The sequence below is a fragment of the Misgurnus anguillicaudatus genome, chromosome 18 (assembly GCF_027580225.2).
Source record: "Misgurnus anguillicaudatus chromosome 18, ASM2758022v2, whole genome shotgun sequence".
NCBI classification, from domain to species: domain Eukaryota; kingdom Metazoa; phylum Chordata; class Actinopteri; order Cypriniformes; family Cobitidae; genus Misgurnus; species Misgurnus anguillicaudatus.
In genome coordinates, this window is record NC_073354.2 from 30514075 (window position 1) to 30538215 (window position 24141).

At 38.2% G+C, this 24141-nt stretch overlaps 1 protein-coding gene across 2 annotated transcripts in view; it reads right to left on the reverse strand.

The window, feature by feature from the left end:
• nkain2 (sodium/potassium transporting ATPase interacting 2) overlaps window positions 1–24141 on the reverse strand; it is a 235751-nt gene continuing 211610 nt past the window's right edge. The window contains exons 6-8 of one of the 2 annotated variants that reach the window (XR_008639129.2): window positions 8650–8731; window positions 1946–2011; window positions 1–1807 (exon numbers count right to left, since the gene is read on the reverse strand). Coding sequence is in view for 1 of the 2 variants with exons in the window: in XM_055185591.2 (XP_055041566.1) it covers window positions 2002–2011; window positions 8650–8731 (92 nt within the window). In the remaining variant the exon portion in view is untranslated. Of the gene's footprint in view, window positions 2012–8649; window positions 8732–24141 lie in introns of both variants that reach the window. The other variant, XM_055185591.2, reaches the window with a different exon arrangement.

A 24141-nucleotide genomic window follows, 5' to 3' on the forward strand; every position in this document is an offset into this window, starting at 1 on the left:
AAAAAAATCAATAATTTTGACCCATACAATGTATTGTTGACAATTGCTACAAATTAAGAGTTTAAAAGTCCAAAACGCGATAAATGCCATTAAAAAAGAGTCACCGCCAAAATCAGTATTGTATCAGGTCAGTTTTTAAAAGTAAATTCTTAATTTTACGCAAAATCCAAAATCCGCCGTGTTATTCTGTCATCTTTTCTCCCTTTTTCCCAAAACGCAATAAATGCCACTCCTCCTTTTCTGTAAAATGCAATAAATCCGATCAACGAATCACAGCGCACCATTCCACGCATTGTAAACAACAATGGCGGCACGATGAATACACAGAATCTTAGTTTTCCTCATCTTGTACTTCATGATCATCAAAAAAATAATAATAATAATAATAATACGTTGATGGCATTAATAAACCTGTGGTGGTTTTCTGTGACAGGAAAGAAACGTAAGCCATCAAAATCTAATAATTTACGGAAAACGGAAAAATTCTGATTTTGTCATGGATTTATTGCATTTTGTGGAAAAAATAATCCGTTTTTATAATAAAGCTTTCAAAATCAAATAATGGATTTGAATTTTTTATGTTGTTATAACCTAAAGATGCTATGTGAAAGTTTGTACTAAAAATAGTGTTTTTAATCTCTTTTTTAAACACGTTTTTACGCAAATTAGTCAAAATGAATTTATTGCGTTTTGGAACCAAACTCTTCAAATATACCCGTGCAACTTATAACTAATTTTGTGGTCCAGGCTCAAAATTGTTTCGTGATATTCAGGAGGTTACCATACAGTACAGCTAAATCAGAAAGTGGAAATTCCTAAATAGCTTTTGAACAGATAACATGAACAGAGCTCTCGCATGAAATTCGGGCACCAATTTGAAACTTTCTAATATTGTTTTTCACCTTCTTGGTATGACACAAAACAAAAAGTTTCAACCCTTTTTGACTTTCTCGCACATAATAATGCTATTCCTACCCCCTCCAAATATTTTACATTTATCTCGAAAAATGCCCACCTACACGGCATAATAAATTATTAGTCTACTAGAAAATAGCGAACAGTGGCACACGTTAAAAAAAGGCTTAAAATAGAAAGAAGTTACGACTGTATTCTATTCGGTATCTCGATAACAGGACTCAACACCATCTTAAAAAACACGATATTCACAAACAACCTTTTGGAGCAAGGACAGTCGCTCGACGGCCAACTGCTACCTCTTCCAAGGTCGGCCTATTTCTAGCTGAAAGATATTAAATACGCAACAGATTTTTGACACCCCATGCAAACAAGTACGGTTGATCCTGTGTTGACGTCGATCTGATAAAATCATCCTTTAACTCCAAAAAATATGAATCTCTTAGCAGCTACTGTTATCTTTATTCGTTTTTTGTAACTCGTCTTGGCACTTTCAACGCACACGTACATCCAGGAGAAGAAAAACTAATCGGGTAAGAAAACCGTGACTGCTAGAATAACCCTTTGTAAACACGACCACGACAATTTACCCCAGTCAACATTTGAAGATTGTAAAACTACATCAGTTAACTAATATCATACTGACTGGTTAATGAACATTCTTTAAGTGCGGATGGTTTCTGTCCTGCTTGGATCCACCGGGTCCATTGCACGAGTCCAAGTCTTTGTAATTTCTGTCTTCTGGCATCCGCAGAGATCAACACAATCTGCTCATTTGCTCAGCACCGCTTTGTATTGTTCATGGTTGCAATGAAGCGAGAGTCTGCTGAGGGAGCTTGGCCACAGGGTGGCTCTCTCGTACCTCCCGGATCTCTGCAGCGATGCTCTGGTGCTGAGCGAGAGAGAGAGAGAGAGGAAGGGCTGGGCATAGACAAAGAAAATCTGCTAGGTTGCATTAGTTTGTGAGGTTAAACGTCGGTTCTGTGTTCCTCCGACAGTTCGTAAGACACTATCATGTTAAGACATTTACGTAGAAAGACGAACATCAGTTCTTCATTTTGATTGGTTGATAAGGCAGATATCCTCTCACTTTGACCTATGGAGGAAGAAAACAAAGAAAATGGGAAAGTGTTAAAGGGGACATTTTACAAGACTTTTTAAAGATGTCAAAAAAATATTTGGTGTCCCCAGAGCACATATTTGAAGTTTTGGCTTACAATACCATATAGATAATTTATTTTATACAACAGGTCTTTCTGGTTCTCGAATCTGATTGGCTAAGAGCTATGCGATATTGTACTGATAACGGCACAGTAACCTCTTCACCTTTCGTATCATTCCGCCACCTAGTGAATGGAGGTCCTAAACAGGCTAATCTCTGAATGGAAAAACACAGACGCGCTGTTTTTAAACACTCTCCGTGTGTCTTATTAGTTCACTAGCTCGTAAATCAGTCGGTGAATCCCAATCGGAAGTTATTATTCCGTTAAAGATCAGCGCTCTTGGATGTTACGTTAAACTTAATGGGATTAATGTCTTGTCACATCGTCTGGACACTTGGAAAGAGGAATGTAAACACTCGGTTTTTCTTCTGGAGCTATATCTCTTAACAGAACGTGAAAACACTGTGGAACTGCAGGTAAGCACCGCAGCTTTTAAATGTGGACATTGATCATTTATTTAATCGCGACGTGACTATTAAAACATGTTATGAGAATATCGCCACTGATATATTTATAAACAGCATGCAAAAACATCTCTCTGACACTTATAAAAACTGTTTTATATAGTACTGACAAGAACAAAGTTTAATAATAACCGAGTGCTCGTATCGCGTTAAGAGTAAATGGGAAACCAATAGTATCATTATATAAGCATAGTTTTATTAACTTTTACCTCGCGCCAAAACAATAACAACACAAAAGACACTAAATATGAATAAGAAAACAAGTAATAGTTTCATCATGACACCAAATACTGCTGATTTGATCTCATTTTGACTATCAAAAACAAAGAAGGCGAATATCAGAGCCATGGAATCCCTGTCAGAGATGTAGCCCAGAGAGGGCGGTGGTCAGCGGGGCGAGTGAACACTGACGTCCGCTCATGCTTTGGTTCTCATTCGTACCGAATCTCACTAAGCAAACGTTCAAACAGGCGCTATCTTTACTAATCGACTGCAGATTTAAATATAATAAATATATATTCTCGACTGAACTAATCTTAAAACTACACTTTGTGACCAAGAAACGTTAAAATAAAAAAACGCATATCCGTCCATTGAGTTAATATGAGATTCAAAGCAGCCGAAAGTTTTACCTGTCATTCTGGCAGCCCTGAAATCCGTGGCGGAAGAAGTAGTTCTCAAACAAAGAGGCTTTTAAAATAACTCTGTTGTTGTTTTCTAGTTTTCGTTTTTTCAAACGTGTGCCGTCGAACTGTTTATTATTTGAATTTAGTATTATTTTTCCTGCCGTCCATGATACTATCAGCAATCCATATTTGGTTTACAACCAACCATTTGAGAAGCTCTAATGTAAGCACTTTAATATTCGTCAACAAGCTTAGGATAAACTCTATCAATGAGCAGTTTTTGTAGCTGGCTAAAACAAAGCATCTTTTTGTGTCTATGTGGGGTTTTGCATCATCTTTGAGTTGCATAGTAATGTCTTCTGCCCTTTCAACAAATTATTAGCCGTGACCTTTTCCACTTTTCATTACGCTTTTCTATTTTTCTCCATGCTGCATCTAAGAAGCACAGAAAGCAGATGCACCCCTTTTTTTTACCAAAGCATGCATACAAAAATCTCCCACCGCCATATCAAAATATGCAATCTGTCTATGGATAGATCTGCCATTCAAAGCACTCCAATGCATTATGGAAAAGAGACCCTCTGACATTTACAAAAGCAAAAGACTCGTGACAGAGTGGTTTAGTCAGCCGGCCATGTAATAAATACAAAACACCGGCTGACAGTAAATACTCAGCGCAAGATACTTTTACCAAGTAAAAACAGAAAAGCGCTTATGGGTAACAAGGGAGTGTTGCTCTTTTATAAGAGCAATTAATTTCCTCTCTTTTCTTTCTGTGGATTCTGTGTACAGTAATTCTCCTCCATCTGCTCCCAGAAGACAAGGATGGATGGATCTTAAAAGTTGCACAAAGCATTGTAACTTGTCATTGATTTAAAAGCCCATGTAAACGCACCTGTGGCAGAAAATAGCACAGTCAAAAATGCATTACACCATGAAGGTGTTATTTACTTAAAGGTGCAGGGTGTAATTTTTAGAAGGATATTTTGACAGAAATGCAAAATAATATACAAAACTATACACCACTGATAATATAAAGACGTTTATTGCCTTAGAATGAGACGTTTTTATCTACATATACCGAGGGTCCCCTTACATGGAAGTCGCCATTTTGTGCCGCCATGAAATCCTTAATGGACAAACTTTTTTTTACTAGGTTGTCTCCGATGACATGTTTGTCCGTTAGCTTCTCTATGTGATTAAAAAACGAGGGGTAAGCAGTGGACTGAGCCATTGGTTGCAATTCACCAGCACCTCACCACTAGATGTCGCTAAAATTTACACACTGCACCTTTAACTGCACCTTAAACTAGCTGCCAGTAACTTACTGTAGATTTTACATTTATGTTATTTACTGGCAACATTTTGTTCAAAGTTAAATGAACATGAAACATTTTTTGACTTTATCTTCTACAGTAAGTTACTGGCAACCAGCTGCAAAATTACAGCAAATTTTTTAGAGTGTATTATTGCATCCTTCATATCTCCGAAGAGTCTTAAAGTTTTGTCAGATTTATAAAAGACAGATCAGCTGTTCCGCTACTTTCAGAAAAAAAAAACAAAAAAAAAAAACAAAGAGCTAACAACGGGTGGACCGAGTCACGAGCAGGCAACACTCACAAAACATTAACCCACTATCTCTGTATAATTTGTCTGTGTCATTTACATAATCCCGTATGCATTTTCCGTGTATTTTCCGTATTGTTCTTGTGAAAAGGGCTCTGTAATGTTTTCCTCACAAAACTTAATTTTTTCTCGACTGAACAAAGAAAGACATCTGGGATGACATGGGAGTGAGTAAATTATGTGCATTTTTTTTATGAAAGTGGAAAATTCCTTAACACATTGGCCAGAATAACACATAATACTACAATACAGTTGTTACCCTGACTTTTCAGGAATTGCTCATGTGTAAACTCCCACAAGGTAAAAAATTACAGACCGATGACTAAAATCTCCAGAGACAAACTGTGGTTCAATATTATGGGAGAATCTTGCTCTCTCACTATCTAAATCCATAAAGGATATCCTTTCTGATCTCACATTGCTGACTGGATTCCAGTTGGCTCTTTTCTTGTCTCTGAATTCAGATGCTGGGCAGCTCAGCTGTGCCTTTTTTTCCCTGGAGGATGGCCGCTGAACGTCCCGGCTGGTATTTTGATGTGACTTGCGTGCCAAGACCAGCGACAGGCACATTTGGACCCCCGCCATATGTTTTCACATCAGCTGGGCTGATATCTCACCCACAGGCCAAAGATGACTTTGAATGATGCCATGGTGAAAATACAGTTCATGTTATTTAATAGCTCATACACCTATAGTGTACTTTTAGATTCGGATGACCAGTTTACATTTGGCAGACACGTCTAACACACAGGAATTTATAGTAAACTCAAGGTATATATTTTATTAGTTTGTAAGTGTATTGGGATTTACGGATGCTCCACCAGCTACAATATCAAACAGATACGATGCATTTTATTGATGCATATTTTATTGTAACTGTTACCGCTGTGTATGCTACCGTTTTATAGCGACTTAACAGAACTGCATTAAAGTGATACTCCAGTCAAATATCAAATAACCCCATAATGTACTCATTCTAAGCAATATGCGATACATATGTCCATCATCTTTCAGACAAGCACATTTGGAGATTTTCGAGTAAATGTCCTTGCTCTTCCAAGCTTTATAATGATAGGAAACAGGGATCAGGGAACAACTTCTGACTTTATACCCCCAAAAAGTGCATTAATCCTTCAAAGAGATAATCCACAAGGCTCCAATTGTTTAATAAAGGTCGGAAAATTGATGCAGTTTTGTAAGAAAAATATCTAGATTTAAACTTTATAAACTGTAATAACTATAAAGTAAAAAAGTTGTCCGCCAGCATTTTTTGTGATTTTCACAAGTTTCACAAAATGCCTTCCAGGAAAATTTTTTTCTAAAAATGTATAAACATAAAATATTTCAAATAAAAGAACAGACCTCCTGCTTTCAAACAAACAATAAACAAACAAACAAAATGGGATAAAAGCGTTTCATCCTATCTATATATCTTAAATAAAGGTATTTTTCTTTAAAAATATTTTTTTTTAGTAAAAAGCTGAAATAATTGCATTTTTTGTGTAGGAATTTTAAAATTTTAATAATTGTTTAGAACGATTATCAAAACATACACAGAGTTTAAAGTTAGTAAATAACGTTTTGGATTCAGGTTTTTCATAAATTGGGTAAGTGCATGGATAATCTAGTGGATAATCACAGTATTGCAGATTAACATAAAAATTCCTCAGAAACACTTTTTTATGCAAATGTTTTCTCTTAAAGGATTAGTCAATTTTCTTAAAAAAAAAAAAAAATCCAGATAATTTACTCACCACCATGTCATCCAAAATGTTAACTCTTTCACCGCCAGCATTTTTTAAAAAAGTTGCCAGCCAGCGCCAGCGTTTTTCATGATTTTCACCAAAGTTTAATGCCTTCCAGAAAATGTTCTTCTTCAGATATATAAACATATAATATACCAAATGAAAGAACAGACCCTCTGCTTTCAAACAAAAAAAACCCGTTTCATCCTACCTTGAGTAGTTCTTTTGTAATCAGCTTTTGAATATGGGTAGGTTTCTGCAAAAACACCACATTTTGAGCAAAAAGCAGAGATAATTCAATTTTTGTGACGGACTTTTCATAGAGATCCCATTCAGAGCGATCTTTAAAACAGACACGGACATGCAGCAGCTTGTCAGAGGGCAACACTTCCGGGTTGTATAAGTTGCGGAAGTGCGCCACCTGGTGGATAAAAGCGGTATTGCGAAAAGACGGAAAATCTCGTCATTGGCGGGGAAGCGTTTTCTCTTAATTGACGAGATATCTCGTCAATATCTCGTCAATGGCGGGGAAAGAGTTAATGTCTTTTTTTGTTCAGTCAAGAAGAAATTATGTTTTTTTAAAAAAAAATTCCAGGATTTTTCTCATTTTAATGGACTTCAATGGACCCCAACCCGTAACAGTTTTATTGCAGTTTAAAATTGCAGTTTTAAAGGACTCTAAACGATCCCAAACGAGGCATAAGGGTCTTATCTAGCGAAACGATTGTAATTTTTGACAAGAAAAATAAAAAACATGCACTTCCAAACCACAACTTCTCGTCTATCTCCGGTCCTGTGATCCGCCAGCGCGATCTCACGCAATATGTCATCATGTCAAGAGGTCACAGATGACATATGCGAAACTACGCCCCAGTGTTTACAAGTGTGGAGAAAGAGGACCGTTCTGACGTTGTTGTATGTCGAATGATACTAATTACTGTCTTTGTGTCAGTTCATTGTTTAAAATGGTCCGCAAATGTGCGTTTCATATATGTAACACGAGACCTTTCCACGACGTTACACAATTACATGAGGTCGCGCTGGCTCGTCACCCAGCCGGAGGAAGACGAGAAGTTGTGGTTTAAGGGTGCATATTTTTATTTTTATTGCCAAAAATGGCAAGACCCTTATGCCTCGCTTAAGACAATTTAGAGTCCTTTAAAACTGCAATTTTAAACTGCATTAAAACTGTTAAGTGCTGGGGTCCATTAAAGTCTATTAAAATGAGAAAAATCCTGGAATGTTTTCCTCAAAAAACACAATTTCTTCTCGACTGAACAAAGAAAGAAATCAACATTTTGGATGACATGGTGGTGAGTAAACTATCTAAATTTTTTTTAAGAAAATTGACTAATCCTATAATTGACGAGATAATTCGTCATAACAAAAATAACCTTTATTAACCCATTGGAGCCATGTGGATTACTTGTAGCGTGAAGGATGGATTCACTTTTTTGGGCTTCAAAGACAGAAGTTGTTCCCTGATCCAGGGTCATTTTGATATTTGGCTGGAGTATTGCCTTAACCCTTCCTCTGTGGCTTCTTCCATCAAACACTTCTCTATTGAGATCATAAAGGTCTAAGCTTGCATAGCATTGCTGTCTCACCTTCTGGCATAATGGAGCACACTGTGGACTTCATAGTACACAATCACCAATAGATCAGTGTCAATAAGCCAAATCCTTTTAAATCTCCCAGCGATCGCACAGTCCCACCTCTGAGCATTCAACTACTTCTTCATAAACATTTAAGCCGTCAGCAGAGACTAAGAAAGCCGAATACCTTCTCTAATATTGACATATAGCTATTGTCGCAGCCACAGTGACAAAGAAATGTTCCTTTGATCTTTCAGACAGCTACTCTACAGCATTCATACGTGTCCTTACTATAGTGTCAGACTTACTTTATTTAAATCTAAGGAGTTAACAAAGATGAAAAAATTAAAAGAATATATCATGAAAATATATATTATTATTATATTAACAATAACTATATTATATAATAAATAATGTTTGCTTACATTTAAATCCAGCGTGTTTGTGGTACTTACATGTACATTGGTTGTAGTTGCAAATGTGATGTCTTCTGTGGTCCTTGGTAGCCGTATGAATCGAACCCTCCTATAAAGTCAACTACAGAAAAAGAGAGATTATTTTATTTAATGTTTTTGAATGTTATCATACATCAGCAGATCTTCATTTGATCGTATATTCAGTGGTTATGGAAATTCATGAAGAGTGAATGCATGCTGACAGATTCGGATTAGATTCGGACCCCTGTGAAGGCCGGCCAGCTGTTTCAAGCCCAGGAAAGGGCCGAATATCTAGTCTCTCCACAAAGATGCTAATGTACTAAAGCGTGAGATAAAGACCCTGGGTTTGGCCATCAGAGGCCGTTTCCCACACCAATGAACATTTGAGATAAGCAGGCGAATTAGCCAAGATCTCCCGTGCATCCCAAACCGAGGGGGAAGTTAAGATATGCTGATTATCATTCTCATGACAGATTTAAGGGGGCATATACCTACAAATCCCATAATCCACGTGGGTCTTATTGTAAAATCAGACCTTTGTCCTGATTAGTGTTATCAGGACCCACAGAGGTCACTCCCAAAGCAGATTAAATTAGATACTTACATTTAACAGTACGTTGTTTTTATGCAGCTGCAGTTGCTCACCATATTTCAGTCAGGATCACTTAAGAATACCAAAATTATATAATATATTTATATATTATAACAATATCTGAATTTGGCCAAAGGCTGAGGAATCAAGGGGCTCGGTTGTCATACTGCACCTTTAAGATGCATCCTTTGCATGTATCCCCCAGCCAATCATAACCAACATTTTAGTATGCTACACGTGAAAATAATTAAAAGGGGTGCAATGGTTGTGAAACTGAGATATTGGAGGTGAAGGGGAGGTGGTGGGTAAAATTGTCTGTGCGACAGAGTAGCTACAGAGCGTCTGATTAACTGCTTAAATACTGTTGATTAAAGCAGGTGAGAGTGATTAAGCAGCTGAGCGTCAGCTGGAGTAGTTAGCGATCAGTGCTCTGCCTGAACTACGCTTGAATTCCATCCGGTCACTCAAGCTATATTTCAGTCAGGATCACTTAAGAATACCAAAATTATATAATATATTTATATATTATAACAATATCTGAATTTGGCCAAAGGCTGAGGAATCAAGGGGCTCGGTTGTCATACTGCACCTTTAAGATGCATCCTTTGCATGTATCCCCCAAACACAACAACGTAGTTGAGTGCATAACTTCTAGAGACTGCTTGTCTCGGAGTACGCGGCTCCTGGCATGTTGGGTAGCATACCTCAAAAGGGAACGCGGTTCCCTGATATTCATCAGATTGGAACAGGCAGGTTCAGAGGAGAGAAATAAAATGATGGACAGCTTAGGTTGACATTAGTTAATCATTAATTAACAGACCACCAACACAAGATAACGCGTGCAAAATGTTTCTTACATCTTGGCATTGTTGGAGACTTTTTACGTGACATTCACTCTTCTCAATAAGCAGCTACCGCTGCTTCTGTGGGCTCCACCCCCGACCCAAAGCCTTCACAGGCTGTCTAGTCCTTGCGCAGCAGAGCAGAGTCTCTCTTAGGCCATGTTTACATTAGAGCATTTGCGTTTTAAAACGGCATTTTAAAATGAAAACGATCCTCGTTTATACTGGCATTTTTAAAAGAATCTTCATCCACACTTTACACCACCATAAACGCATGAAACTTGACCAATCACGTAACTGGGCATGCGCATATAAGTGTAAAATAACTTATTACTCTAATAATAGCTTACCTTTGCACGTTTATGCAGCCTAGGGGTGTGCGATATTGACAAAAAGTCATACATGGGTCCTTTGCTGGCAACTATAACAGACACTATTTTTGAACCTATAAAAATGTGTTTGGGAAAGTCTTATACTGTTCTATTTCCCCCCTACAACATATTCATATGATTAATAGGTTAATTTTGATTTTATAACTAAACAGAAAGGTCTTTATGATTTAAAAAAAAGCATTCAAGTGAACAGTACTAAACATTAGCGAAGTTGAAGCAAAAATAAATTTCAGCAAATGCAAACTTTAATCAAACATAGTAAGAGGTGAAGTATTGCTTTAGCCTACCAGAAATGCTTATTGCATTAATTTTTAAAAGTGTGCGAGGTCCGTGCACGTCCTCCGCTAGCAACACACAAATAGCTAAAAACGCAAGCGCCTAAACCAGCATTATATTAATGACGTTGAGTTTATTGTTTTTATTAATTTATATTCACAAAACTAATCAACAAAACATCGATTAAAATTAAGAGACAAATTATCTGAAACGAAATTCATTTTAAAGTAGCAAACAAAACTTACATTAAACTGGAAAATAATGTCTGACCCATTACAATTCTCCCTTCATATTGGCCTTTGCAACGCCTATATGGCGTATAAAATTACAGTCTATCTTTAAATTTAAACAAAACATAAACACATTAAACCCAACAATACTCACACATTAATATAAAACAGGCATTATCTATAAGGATACATGTTAAAACAATCCGATATAGCGTTTATAATAGCTGGTTGGTAGATGTTTACTATTTTTGGCAAAACCTCCGTTGCAAACCAACATTTACATCAATAAAATAATTTTTACTTTGAAAATGATGCGCTGTCACGTTAATATCAGCTGTTCGTTTACATAAGACTCCGTCTACGTTCATTTACACTTAGAGCAACGTCTGAGTTCTCAAACTAAAACAGGGTCTTCAGCGTTTGCGAACGAATCCGTTTATGAGGGTCGAAAACGGTGATGTAGTGTAGATGAAAGGCGTAAACGTAGCAAAAGTAACGCGTTTTAAAGCATAAACGCATTAATGTAAACATAGCCCCAGTTGCAATCGGGGCAGGAGAAGTGGTTATCTATCCGCGTCCAGACGGCATAAACGTGCATGCGGGAAGCCGGAGCAGGCGGATCCCGCGATGGCTTACATATATGGCGAGATATAAATATAAAATGGTCTTTGAATAAAATGAATCACTGTACATAAAATAAATGTACTTGAAGGAGCTGAGCAGCAGCACATTTAGAACAGACAAACTGTACGGAGCTGACGCGTTAATGGGCTATTTACCTACAAAACAACGTTTCCCATCATTTATCAGTGTATGTTTTGAACTGGACTGTTTGGCCATATAAACATGAACATACACACATTCGTTTTATGAGAACATAAGCAGATAAACAAACGAGAAAACATTTTCAAGCATTCATGTGTCTTAAAATAACATTTTTGACAGTTCAGAGAGAAAGAGAAACGTGAAATAATGTATTAAGCCAGTGTAGTAAGAATGCAAATGTGACGTGATGACGTCACTGTTAAGCAAATGACGCAATGACGTAATCTAGCTACATTTAGCGACTTTCCAAGCAAGCTTAGCTACTTTCCATTGAAAATAGTTGGCAACACTGGTTTCTTATGCTTACATGCTTGTTGAAGATGCGTAGAGCGACTGCCTTCGGGACGTTAAATCAAGTGTAAGACACGAAATGCTGTAAAACTATAACTGTCGAATTTTTGAGGCAATCAATTAAAACAACATAAACACTGACACTACAAGGTGACCTGAACGATTTATATCGAAATGAATTGGAACGAATGACGGACATACTCCTTGCTTGTAGTCACATTGGTCCTAAATATTGCATGAAATGCTGTTAATAGAACATCCTGCTATACTGTTGATAAGAAAGTTATTGTTTACAGTGACATAGCGATTTTAGACTATTTGAGCGACAAAGATACTAAAGTGAACTTTTCCAGTGCGCATACGTGCACAAACTCAAAGCTCACGCACTGAAAAGCGCGTTCAAAGATCACGGAAACATAAGTTCTTTGGGCTTGACAGGAGATATACGCACAAATTATCTTAATACCTGTAAGGAATGGATGTCTTCCGGCACTTCCACAGAGAGTATTGCAACATCTTCCGATTCCGAGCAAGCCATGGTAACGCCGAAAAGGGTAAGGAATAAAATTCTATCGATCGCATTAGTACTGGCTCAGTCTACAATCTGCTATGCAAATGTCTGTGCGACAGACTCGGTAAAAATGTCTGTGCGACAGACTCGGTAAAATTGTCTGTGCGACAGAGTAGCTACAGAGCGTCTGATTAACTGCTTAAATACTGTTGATTAAAGCAGGTGAGAGTGATTAAGCAGCTGAGCGTCAGCTGGAGTAGTTAGCGATCAGTGCTCTGCCTGAACTACGCTTGAATTCCATCCGGTCACTCAAGCTATATATCTGATTGTATAAATGTACACATTTCACCTATACATTTTAGCGATGTAGTAGTTACATTAGTAGTAACCATAGTAACCTTAGTTTAAACATGGTATTAGTAGTAAAATCACAGTAACCACATACAGGATTTTACCATTGTCTAACCATAGTTTTTACCATTGTAAAATCATAGTAGCCACTAATTTACTATTAGCCTCACCATAGTAACCATAGTTTAACCATGGTATTTCTAGTAAAGCTATAGTAACCAGAAATTTACCCTTATTTCACCATATAAACCATAGTTTAATCATGGTATTTCTAGTAAAACTACAGTACCACAGTAACCATTGTTTTACCATGGTACTTCCAGTAAAACTATAGTAACCACAAGTGTACTTTTTATCTCACTATAGCATTCATAGTTTAACCATGGTATTTCTAGTAAAACTATACTAGCCACAAATGTACTATTATCTCACCATACTTACCATAGTTTAACCATGGTATTTCTAGTAAAATTATAGTAACCAGAAATTTACCCTTATCTCACCATAGTAACCATAGTTTAACCATGATACTTCCAGTAAAACTATGGTAACCAGAGATTTACCATTGTATCATCATAACCATAGTTAACCATGTAATTTTTCAACCTTCATAATACATTTTCAAGACCCTTATGATAGTACATCGACTTTAAATAGGTTGAATGACATGTCTACCATAGCCTGTCGGGGTCTGTATCGTTTTTACTCGTACTTTAAAACTTTTTTTCTGGTAGTAACCAGGGCACAAAAAAACCCTACAAATTCGACTGCTTTACGGCATACGTCACTTCCTCCACACAATTTTTTTTAACGTGAATTTTGCTGGAGGCTACTTAAGGAGTGTAGAGAGCAACTTCTATTTTGTGACTCTGTGGCACCGTGTTACGGCGCATTCACACGGGGCGTCAGCGTTAACGCTTCTCATTCACTTTTAATGGGTGACGTCATGCGTTGCCGAACTGAATTGTGGATCCGTCGGCGCCGCGTCAGTGCCGTTGCTCGCGGCAGAAGTTGAACATTTCTCAACTTTTCATGCGGCAACGCGTGCGTCAGCCAATCAGATTGCCTTATGCAAATTACCTAGACTGAGCCAGCCAATTACATTTATGGAAGAACGGAGCATGTGTAGCGGCCACTGTGATTGGCTGTTGGCCACGCTTCAGACAAGCCTTCCGTTAAGCGTTAACGCTTACGCCCCGTGTGAATGCGCCGTTAGTGTCACGGACCTATGACACGGGCGACCCGGGTTCGATTCCCCTTTAAGGCAATTTTTTATATAAACTCACGATCTTGATTCATACATAAATGCGATCTTCTTTATAAATGACGGCGATTATCTTGCATATAGTTCCCTGTATTCAGATGCTGCATTCACGTGTTCACATATTTACCTTTCTTTTACTGTCTATGTATTTACATTACAATCCAGGATGCTATAGCAGTCAAACTTGCTCAAACTCAAACAGTGTAAAACCAAACCCTATTCATTCACCAATCAGATCTGAGCGTTTCTCTCTTCTCTCTTCCTCAATTGCTGCGTTCCGCTGTCACTCACGTGACATATTACAAAGCGGCAGACCTAAACACATCGGTTCACTTGGATTTGGAGTGACAATTTTCACATAAAAGAGAGGAAATACGAGCGCCATTGCGGAAAATCCTGGTGGCGAGGGAGAGAGAGACGATGCAACAATATTTGTTTGGAAAAAGGCAAGGAAATACTTCTGGTCCTTTCTCAATTGGAAGGCTGCAGCCTCCGGAGGTCAAATATGCAGGCTGCATACGTCATCAAGCCTGGTTTATTAAGGTAAACTGAGCATTACATACGCAAGTCATAAGCATACTGCAACAATTTACGATCAACTAAGTATAATAGTCAACTTTATAATTGTTAATATTCTGAAATAAGACAGTCTTGATGACGTATGCAGCTTAGAAATACGACATCCGGAGGCTGCAACCTTCAGATTGAGAAATGGCTTCTGCCACGACGAGTTCCTCACCAAAAGTTGTAACATGACTGCGTTTCTCACTGATGCCTCAAAATGTTGATCGTTTAGCGTTTTAAAGGTTTAGTTTTTAGTTTAGTTTTAAGGTTGGCCAGTTCTTTTCCTTTGCGACAGTGCTGCGGCGCTTGTGGCCTCTAGGGGCGCTAGGCGTGAAAAATACATGTCAAGCGCCCCCTAGTGGCCAAAAAGTTCCGCGGTGTGCCTTTAACCATCGTATTTCTAGTAAAACTATAGTAACCAAAATTTACTATTATCTTACCATAGTATTCATAGTTTAACCATGGTATCTCTAGTAAAACTATAGTTACCACAATTAACTATTATCTCACCATAGTATCCGCAAATATACTATTATGTCACCATAGTATTCATAGTTTAATCATGGTATTTCTAGTAAAAATATAGTAACCGCAAATATACTATTATCTCACCATAGTATTCATAGTTTAACCATGATATTTCTAGTAAAACTATAGTAACCGAGAATTTACTATTATCTCAATATATTAACCACAGTTTAATCATGGTATTTCCAGTAAAACTATAGTAACCACAGTAAGCATTGTTTTACCATGGTACTTCCAGTAAAACTATAGTAACCACAAGTGTACTATTATCTCACCATAGTAACCGCAAATTTACTATTATCTCGCCATAGTATTCATAGTTTAACTATGGTATTTCTATAACTATAGTAACCACAAATTTACTATTATCTCACCACAGTAACCGCAAATTTAATATTATCTCACCATAGTATTCATAGTTTAACCAGGGTATTTCTAGTAAAACTATAGTAACCGCAAATTTACTATTATCTCAATATAGTAACCATAGTTTAACCATGGTATTTCCAGAAAAACTATAGTAATAACAGTAACCATTGTTTTACCATGGTACTTCTAGTAAAACTATAGTAATCACAAATTTAATATTATCTCACCATAGTATTCATAGTTTAAGCATGGTATTTCTAGTAAAACTATAATAACCACAAATATACCATGGTTGCACTATAGTAACAATAGTTTAATCTTGTAGTTAAACCATATTAACCACAAATTTATCGCTGTCTCGCTGTAGCAACCATATAGTTTAACCACAGTATTTGTAGTTAAACCATGGTAATTAATCTGCCTTAAAACATACTACCCTTTTAGTATAATAAAGTAATGGTTCATTTTCATTGGGGAGTACACACACACACACACGCACGCACGCACGCGCACACACAATCTTTATACACGCACACAAAATCCAACGGCAAACAGTAATCATTTCAGTAAGGAAATGAAGTTAAGCCACACTTCAGATCATTCTCATGTTAATGTCCTCTATATAAATATGTCTTTAGGGGATAATTGTTAAGACGGATCGCCTCAAGACGAGTGTCTGCATTAGAGTGCTCTTAAAATGCTCTTAAAACATTTCCCCTTTCAATGGAACAAATAGCTCAAGTTGTTTTACAGCCTCTCGGCTAGTACTGCCAACTTAATGGAAACGCTGGGATCCCTGATTCAATAATGAAGTAAAAAAACTACAAGTATGGATGACTGTGGACAAGAGGACAGATCGAGGGCCTGCCAGCCGCCTCCAGCTACAGCATTAACATTCACCCACATAAAACAACCATCCAACGACCTCAATGAAACAACTCGCACAGCTATTTATTCCGTTTTAAGCGACACATCCCAGAAACAAGCCATTCAGATGGCCCTTCCACCGGAGGGAATTAAGCCAAGATGGACGTGTTTTCCAACGAAATGCCTCGGCTTCACCCTTCCGAAAGCATTTGTAAACCGCACGAGGCACACAAATCCCATCGATGTGAGCTACCACCCCTGCAACCGCAAAACCTGACTGCGTATCCCCAAAGGAAAGCCTTTGCCTAATTTCCTTGTTATGGATGCACAAAGTGTTTTCCCGCACTTTACACACAGTAATAGACACTCTCTCATGCTTCTGTCTGCTCTCAGAGGTAAAATCATTTTAAATACGGTCCTTTCTTTAAATGGAACCTGGGACAGTACCCTTGATAAAAGCTGTAATTAAGAAAGGAACGTGTTGATTAGTTTGAGTCCTTCATTACCTTTGCAGAGGTTCCTCATGTACTGTAATAATTAAAGCTGTAATGGCCAATATAGCGACCCGATTAGTGTTTCTATACATCTCGGAAAACAAACCGGCAATATCATAGGCTGGCTTTGGAGGATTCAGAGCTTGCACGATATTACTCATCTTTTGTAGTTTTTAATCTCGTGTCTGAAACATCACCGTTACATCACCTTTAAAGGGACACTCCACTTTTTTGAAAATATGCTAATTTTCCAGCTCACCTAGAGTTAAACATTTGAATCTTACCCCGGATTCCCACCGACTGCGGATCCGCTGCGGAAAGGCGGCGGAGTCAATCGGTTTCCATTCAAGTCAATGTGTGTATTTCCACTGACTGCGTTCCGGCCATCCGCAGCCCTCCGGAACAAATACGCAGAGCTTCTATTTTTGACGGATGCCAGACAGCTCCGCAGGGCGGAGACATGACTATATCGCGTGATCATACCTGAATTCACGAGATCTCGTGTTGTGATCCAACACATCCTCACCCCATGTCGTCAATATTTGACGACACTTGACCATTCGTCAATATGTGACGGGGAGGGTATACCTTTCGCGTCATTTTTTGACGAACTGGGGACTTCAATACTATTACGTCCCTTGCATTCTCTTTCCTGTTTTCTTGCCATTTTCGCGTCGGTTTAGGGTTAGATTACGCAAAATTAAACAGTGTACGCAAAATTAAACAGTTGTCACCTGGCGTTGGGGTTAGAGTTAGGTACGACAGTTGTCACCTGGCGTTGGGGTTAGAGTTAGGTTTGGGTAGGGATGTCATTATGTAAATCTAACCCTAAACCGACGCGAAAATGGTAAGAAAATAGGAAAGAGAATGCAACGGACGTAATAGTATTGAAGTCCCCAGTTCGTCAAAAAATGACGCGAAAGGTATACCCTCCCCGTCACATATTGACGAATGGTCAAGTGTCGTCAAATATTGACGACATGGGGTGAGGATGGGTTGTGTGATCTGGGCTGGTCCAGCAAAACGTCATAATTTAACGTCATAATTGGCGGAGACAGAACTAGATATTGCGCGATCATCACGTGAATTTACGAGACCTCATGGGTCATCGGCACTTCGGCACGCAGCCGCTCTGCAACAAATACGGAACTGGTGGGTATTGGCGGACCGCGGAATGCGGACCCGTAACGCAGCGGAGCCGATCTGCAGCCGCTCCGCAGTTGGTGGAAATCCGGGGTCACAGTTTTGGAATCCATTCAGCTGATCTCCGGGTCTGGCGCTAGCACTTTTAGCATAGCTTAGCATAATCCATTGAATCTGATTAGACCCTTAGCATCGTGCTAAAAAAAACCAAAGAGTTTCAATATTTTTCCTATTTAAAACTTGACTCTTCTGTAGTTACATCGTGTACTAAGACCGACAGAAAAGTAAAAGTTGCGATTTTCTAGGCAGATATGGTTAGGACTATACTCCCATTCTGGCGTAATAATCATGGACTTTGCTGATGTAACATGGCTGCAGCAGGCGTGATATTACGCACTGCCAGAAAATAGTCCCCTTGGTTACTTTCGGCACTGCGTCCTTAAAATAGCATATTTGTTATTTTGTACTGTTCTCTTTGTCACTATGACATCATAGCCACACACTTTTCAAAACGAGTTGAATTCTGACCTTGGTTTAAAGGTGCACTGTGTAACTTTTTGCGCCGACTTTTTGGGACTTTAGCTTATACACCGTATCCCCAAGAGTTAGATAAGTCCATACATACCCTTTTCATCTCTGTGCGTCCCGTTACTGCATCTGACGCACCCACCGCTAGCCTAGCTTAGCATAAAGAATGGAAGTAAATTGCTCCAGCTAGCATACTGCTCTTTATAAGTGACAAAATAACACCAACATTTTCCTATTTTTATGTTGTGATTTGTTTAGTCACAGCGTGTACAAATAACAAGGTCAGAGATATGACACACAGCCATCTTTAAACCATATACATACTGGAAACTATATTCTCAGAAGGCGAAGCACTGCTACTTGGGCGTAGTGATTAGCGTAACACTTGCGTGAACTCTCTGCTCCTCACCACGGGGATTCTCAGGTGTTGCGAGTAAATCATTACGCTGCCTTGCTTTTAAAGCTGGTTGCGCAGTGAGAACAAGCGCCTGTTAAACAAGCAGCTTGTGTTTTATAAAGAAAAAGTGTCTGACTTTGAGCACGCAGCTCACGCTGTATAAAGAAACAACGCCTGGTATCTACATGAGCCACAGTTGCTTACATTCAGGCGACCTACGGACTGATTGGGAAGAGATACTTTTCAATTACACAAATGTTCCAGAACGTCTCCTGATCGCTGATTGAGACAATCAGACGGCTCATTCAACATCAGGGGTGAAGCTGAATTATGTTTGAGTTTAGTCAGACTGTGTGGTTACGTTTATTTGACTAATCTCACTCCAGTAAACTGGATTTTGAAAAAAACAATATGCATTTGTCAGGCGTTTTTATCTAGTGCATTTAATGTATACATTTTAATAAATATGTGTGTTCCCTAGGATCAAACCTATGACCTTTTGCATTGCTAATACAATGCCTTACCAGATGAGCCACAGGAAGATCTTGTTTTTTGCACGACTTAATTGTAAAGTTTAGCTGATAAGGCACTTAGAGAAAGCTATTATGCGAAAAAAGGAACAGTTCACTGAAAAAAAATGAAAATCTGAATTTGTTAGGTTTATATTCGAACCAAGAAAAAGCGATTTGCCAATGGGATAAGAAAATTGCAATTAAATTAAGATATATTTTTTCAAATATCTTATGCTAATATGTTACAGTTTCACTTCAAGTATTATATATTTTTTGTTACAATGATAGTATCATCAAAAATAATTTATATAGTTGTTAAAAACCTGTATACATTTCTTTGTTCTGTTTAACATAAAAGACGATATTTTGAGCATTATTTGTAACCAAACCACTTTTGAGCACCATTGACTTCCAAAGTATTTTTCTTTCCTACTATGGAAATCAATGGTGTTCCTCTTACCCGCCTAATTTACAAATTTACAGTGTGTTCACACAAGCCGTGTTTGAGGCGTCAAATTCGCGTCTACCGCGTCTAGTTTGCCGCTTGAACATTTTGTGTTTACTCGCTTCATTCGCGCATGAAAGCCACGTGTGAAACTTTAGTTCATTCCTCTACCGCGCCTAGTGTGAACGCAGCATAAGAGTTTGGTTCCAGAACGCGATAAACAGCATTTAAAAAAAAGTTCATGCCAAAATCAGTATTGTATTTGGTAAGTATTAAAAAGTCAATTCTTCATTTTGAGTTTACTCGCTTCATTCGCGCGTGAAAAACCACGTGTGAAATTTTAGTTCATTCCTCTACCGCGCCTAGTGTGAACGCAGCATAAGAGTTTGGTTCCAAAACGCGATAAACAGCATTTAAAAAAAAGTTCATGCCAAAATCAGTATTGTATTTGGTAAGTATTAAAAAGTCAATTCTTCATTTTGAGTTTACTCGCTTCATTCGCGCGTGAAAAACCACGTGTGAAATTTTAGTTCATTCCTCTACCGCGCCTAGTGTGAACGCAGCATAAGAGTTTGGTTCCAAAACGCGATAAACAGCATTTAAAAAAAAGTTCATGCCAAAATCAGTATTGTATTTGGTAAGTATTAAAAAGTCAATTCTTCATTTTGAGTTTACTCGCTTCATTCGCGCGTGAAAAACCACGTGTGAAATTTTAGTTCATTCCTCTACCGCGCCTAGTGTGAACGCAGCATAAGAGTTTGGTTCCAAAACGCGATAAACAGCATTTAAAAAAAAGTTCATGCCAAAATCAGTATTGTATTTGGTAAGTATTAAAAAGTCAATTCTTCATTTTGAGTTTACTCACTTCATTCGCGCGTGAAAAACCACGTGTGAAATTTTAGTTCATTCCTCTACCGCGCCTAGTGTGAACGCAGCATAAGAGTTTGGTTCCAAAACGCGATAAACAGCATTTTAAAAAAAGTTCATGCCAAAATCAGTATTGTATTTGGTAAGTATTAAAAAGTCAATTCTTCATTTTACGCATAATCCGATATCCGCCATGTTATTCTGTCACATTTTCTCCCTTTTTTCCAAACCATGACAAACGCCAATCCTCCATTTCTGCAGAATGCAATAAATCCACTTAACCAATCACAGCGCACCATTCCACGCATTGTAAACAATAATGGCAGCGCTTTGAATACACACGGAATACACAGTTTTCTGTGACGGGAAAGAAACGTTAGCCATCAACATCTAATAATTTACGTGGGAGGCACTCGGGCGACGGAAAAATGCCGGCTGTTGCTTGTTCTCACATGACAGCATCAAGCTTTTGTCATGCTAACACATTGACCCCAGCAGATCTTATGAAAAACTTTCCATTATTTTACTCAAAGTCAACAAAAATTGAGCAGGACAAAAACATTTAACAGCTGATTGCTGTCAAAAAAGTTCAGTGACGACGTCCCAAGGATGACAGCAGCAGTGACAGTGTTCTTAATATGACAAAGTAAGTGTTTTGATTAATGTCATTAATGTTTAGTTTTTTTTTTAATCAGTGTGTACCACTAGTCAACTTAATGAAAATAACCTGGCAAAGATGAATGCACATTTATATATTGATTCAATAGATTTATAGCATTTTGAAAAAAATCTTCAGTTTTTACAGTATATTAAATCTTTGTACATTTTTTAAATGTTATTATAACCTAAAGACAGAAAATGGTGGTTTTCATCGTGTCACTTTCATGGTATAGAAAACACATTTTACCCAAATTAGTCAAAATGGATTTATGGCATTTTGGAACCAAACTCTTCAAATATCTTCCTTTGTGTTCAGCAAAACCAAAAATTGTATACAGGCTTGTAACAACTTAAAGCTCACGTAACACACGCTGTTTCTGCATTTCTGATATTAATCTGGAGTACCTATAGAGTAGTATGACATCCTTTATATCTCTGAAGAGTCTTTAGTTTAATCAGATTTATAAAAAAAGATTAGCTTTACCGAATCTTTCCGATAACGTACGAAAAAATGAAGAAGGAGGAGTTATAACACGGGAGGAGCGAGTACGAGTCATGCAACACTATACAACACTGTTTTAACTTATGATTCACTACATGTTCGTGTCATTTATATAATATACACGCGCCTATTTCCAACATAAGACAGAAGTCTTACTTACCACGTGTAACTCGTCATGACCCGGTTCTGAAAATCCACCGCATCAAACACACACGCAAAACTCCGCTGCTAATACGGATAATAAACTATATCCATTGTTTCCATAAGGCTGGATGTCTTCTCCTTACATCCAAAAACACACTTCTTGTTGTGCCATTGTTGACTTTTGAAATTAAACAAAGCTGAGTGGGGTGATAAGCTGTTAGCAAGCTCTAGCGTCTCCCGCTGACTGACGGCTGGGCGGGGTTTTCCGGGGGAAGTTTTCCGGCGGAAGCCCATATAAAGAAGTGATACGTATCGAAAACCCCTGAAACGTCAGTTAGAACCGTAATCGAAAAAAATTAGCCGAAACTTGTACGAACCCTGGCGAAGTGCATTCGGCACAGAAATACTCTGATACACGCCCAACTGCATTTTTGACACTTTGCCTACGTTTAGCATGAGGAAACAACTCTATAAATATAGCTTGAGTGACCGGATGGAATTCAAGCGTAGTTCAGGCAGAGCACTGATCGCTAACTACTCCAGCTGACGCTCAGCTGCTTAATCACTCTCACCTGCTTTAATCAACAGTATTTAAGCAGTCAATCAGACGCTCTGTAGCTACTCTGTCGCACAGACAATTTTACCGAGTCTGTTGCACAGACATTTTTACCGAGTCTGTCGCACAGACATTTGCATAGCAGATTGTAGACTGAGCCAGTACTAATGCGATCGATAGAATTTTATTCCTTACCCTTTTCGGCGTTACCATGGCTTGCTCGGAATCGGAAGATGTTGCAATACTCTCTGTGGAAGTGCCGGAAGACATCCATTCCATACAGGTATTAAGATAATTTGTGCGTATATCTCCTGTCAAGCCCAAAGAACTTATGTTTCCGTGATCTTTGAACGCGCTTTTCAGTGCGTGAGCTTTGAGTTTGTGCACGTATGCGCACTGGAAAAGTTCACTTTAGTATCTTTGTCGCTCAAATAGTCTAAAATCGCTATGTCACTGTAAACAATAACTTTCTTATCAACAGTATAGCAGGATGTTCTATTAACAGCATTTCATGCAATATTTAGGACCAATGTGACTACAAGCAAGGAGTATGTCCGTCATTCGTTCCAATTCATTTCGATATAAATCGTTCAGGTCACCTTGTAGTGTCAGTGTTTGTTGTTTTAATTGATTGCCTCAAAAATTCGACAGTTATAGTTTTACAGCATTTCGTGTCTTACACTTGATTTAACGTCCCGAAGGCAGTCGCTCTACGCATCTTCAACAAGCATGTAAGCATAAGAAACAAGTGTTGCCAACTATTTTCAATGGAAAGTAGCTAAGCTTGCTTGGAAAGTCGCTAAATGTCGCTAGATTACGTCATTGCGTCATTTGCTCAACAGTGACGTCTCACGTCACATTTGCATTCTTACTACACTGGCTTAATACATTATTTCACGTTTCTCTTTCTCTCTAAACTGTCAAAAATGTTATTTTAAGACACATGAATGCTTGAAAATGTTTTCTCGTTTGTTTATCTGCTTATGTTCTCATAAAACGAAATGTGTGTATGTTCATGTTTATATGGCCAAACAGTCCAGTTCAAAACATACACTGATAAATGATGGGAAACGTTGTTTTGTAGGTAAATAGCCCATTAACGCGTCAGCTCCGTACAGTTTGTCTGTTCTAAATGTGCTGCTGCTCAGCTCCCTCAAGTACATTTATTTTATGTACAGTGATTCATTTTATTCAAAGACCATTTTATATTTATATTTCGCCATTAATGTAAGCCATCGCGGGATCCGCCTGCTCCGGCTTCCCGCATGCACGATTATGCCGTCTGGACGCGGATAGAGAACCACTTCTCCTTCCCCGATTGCAACTGGGAGAGACTCTGCTCTGCTGCGCAAGGACTAGA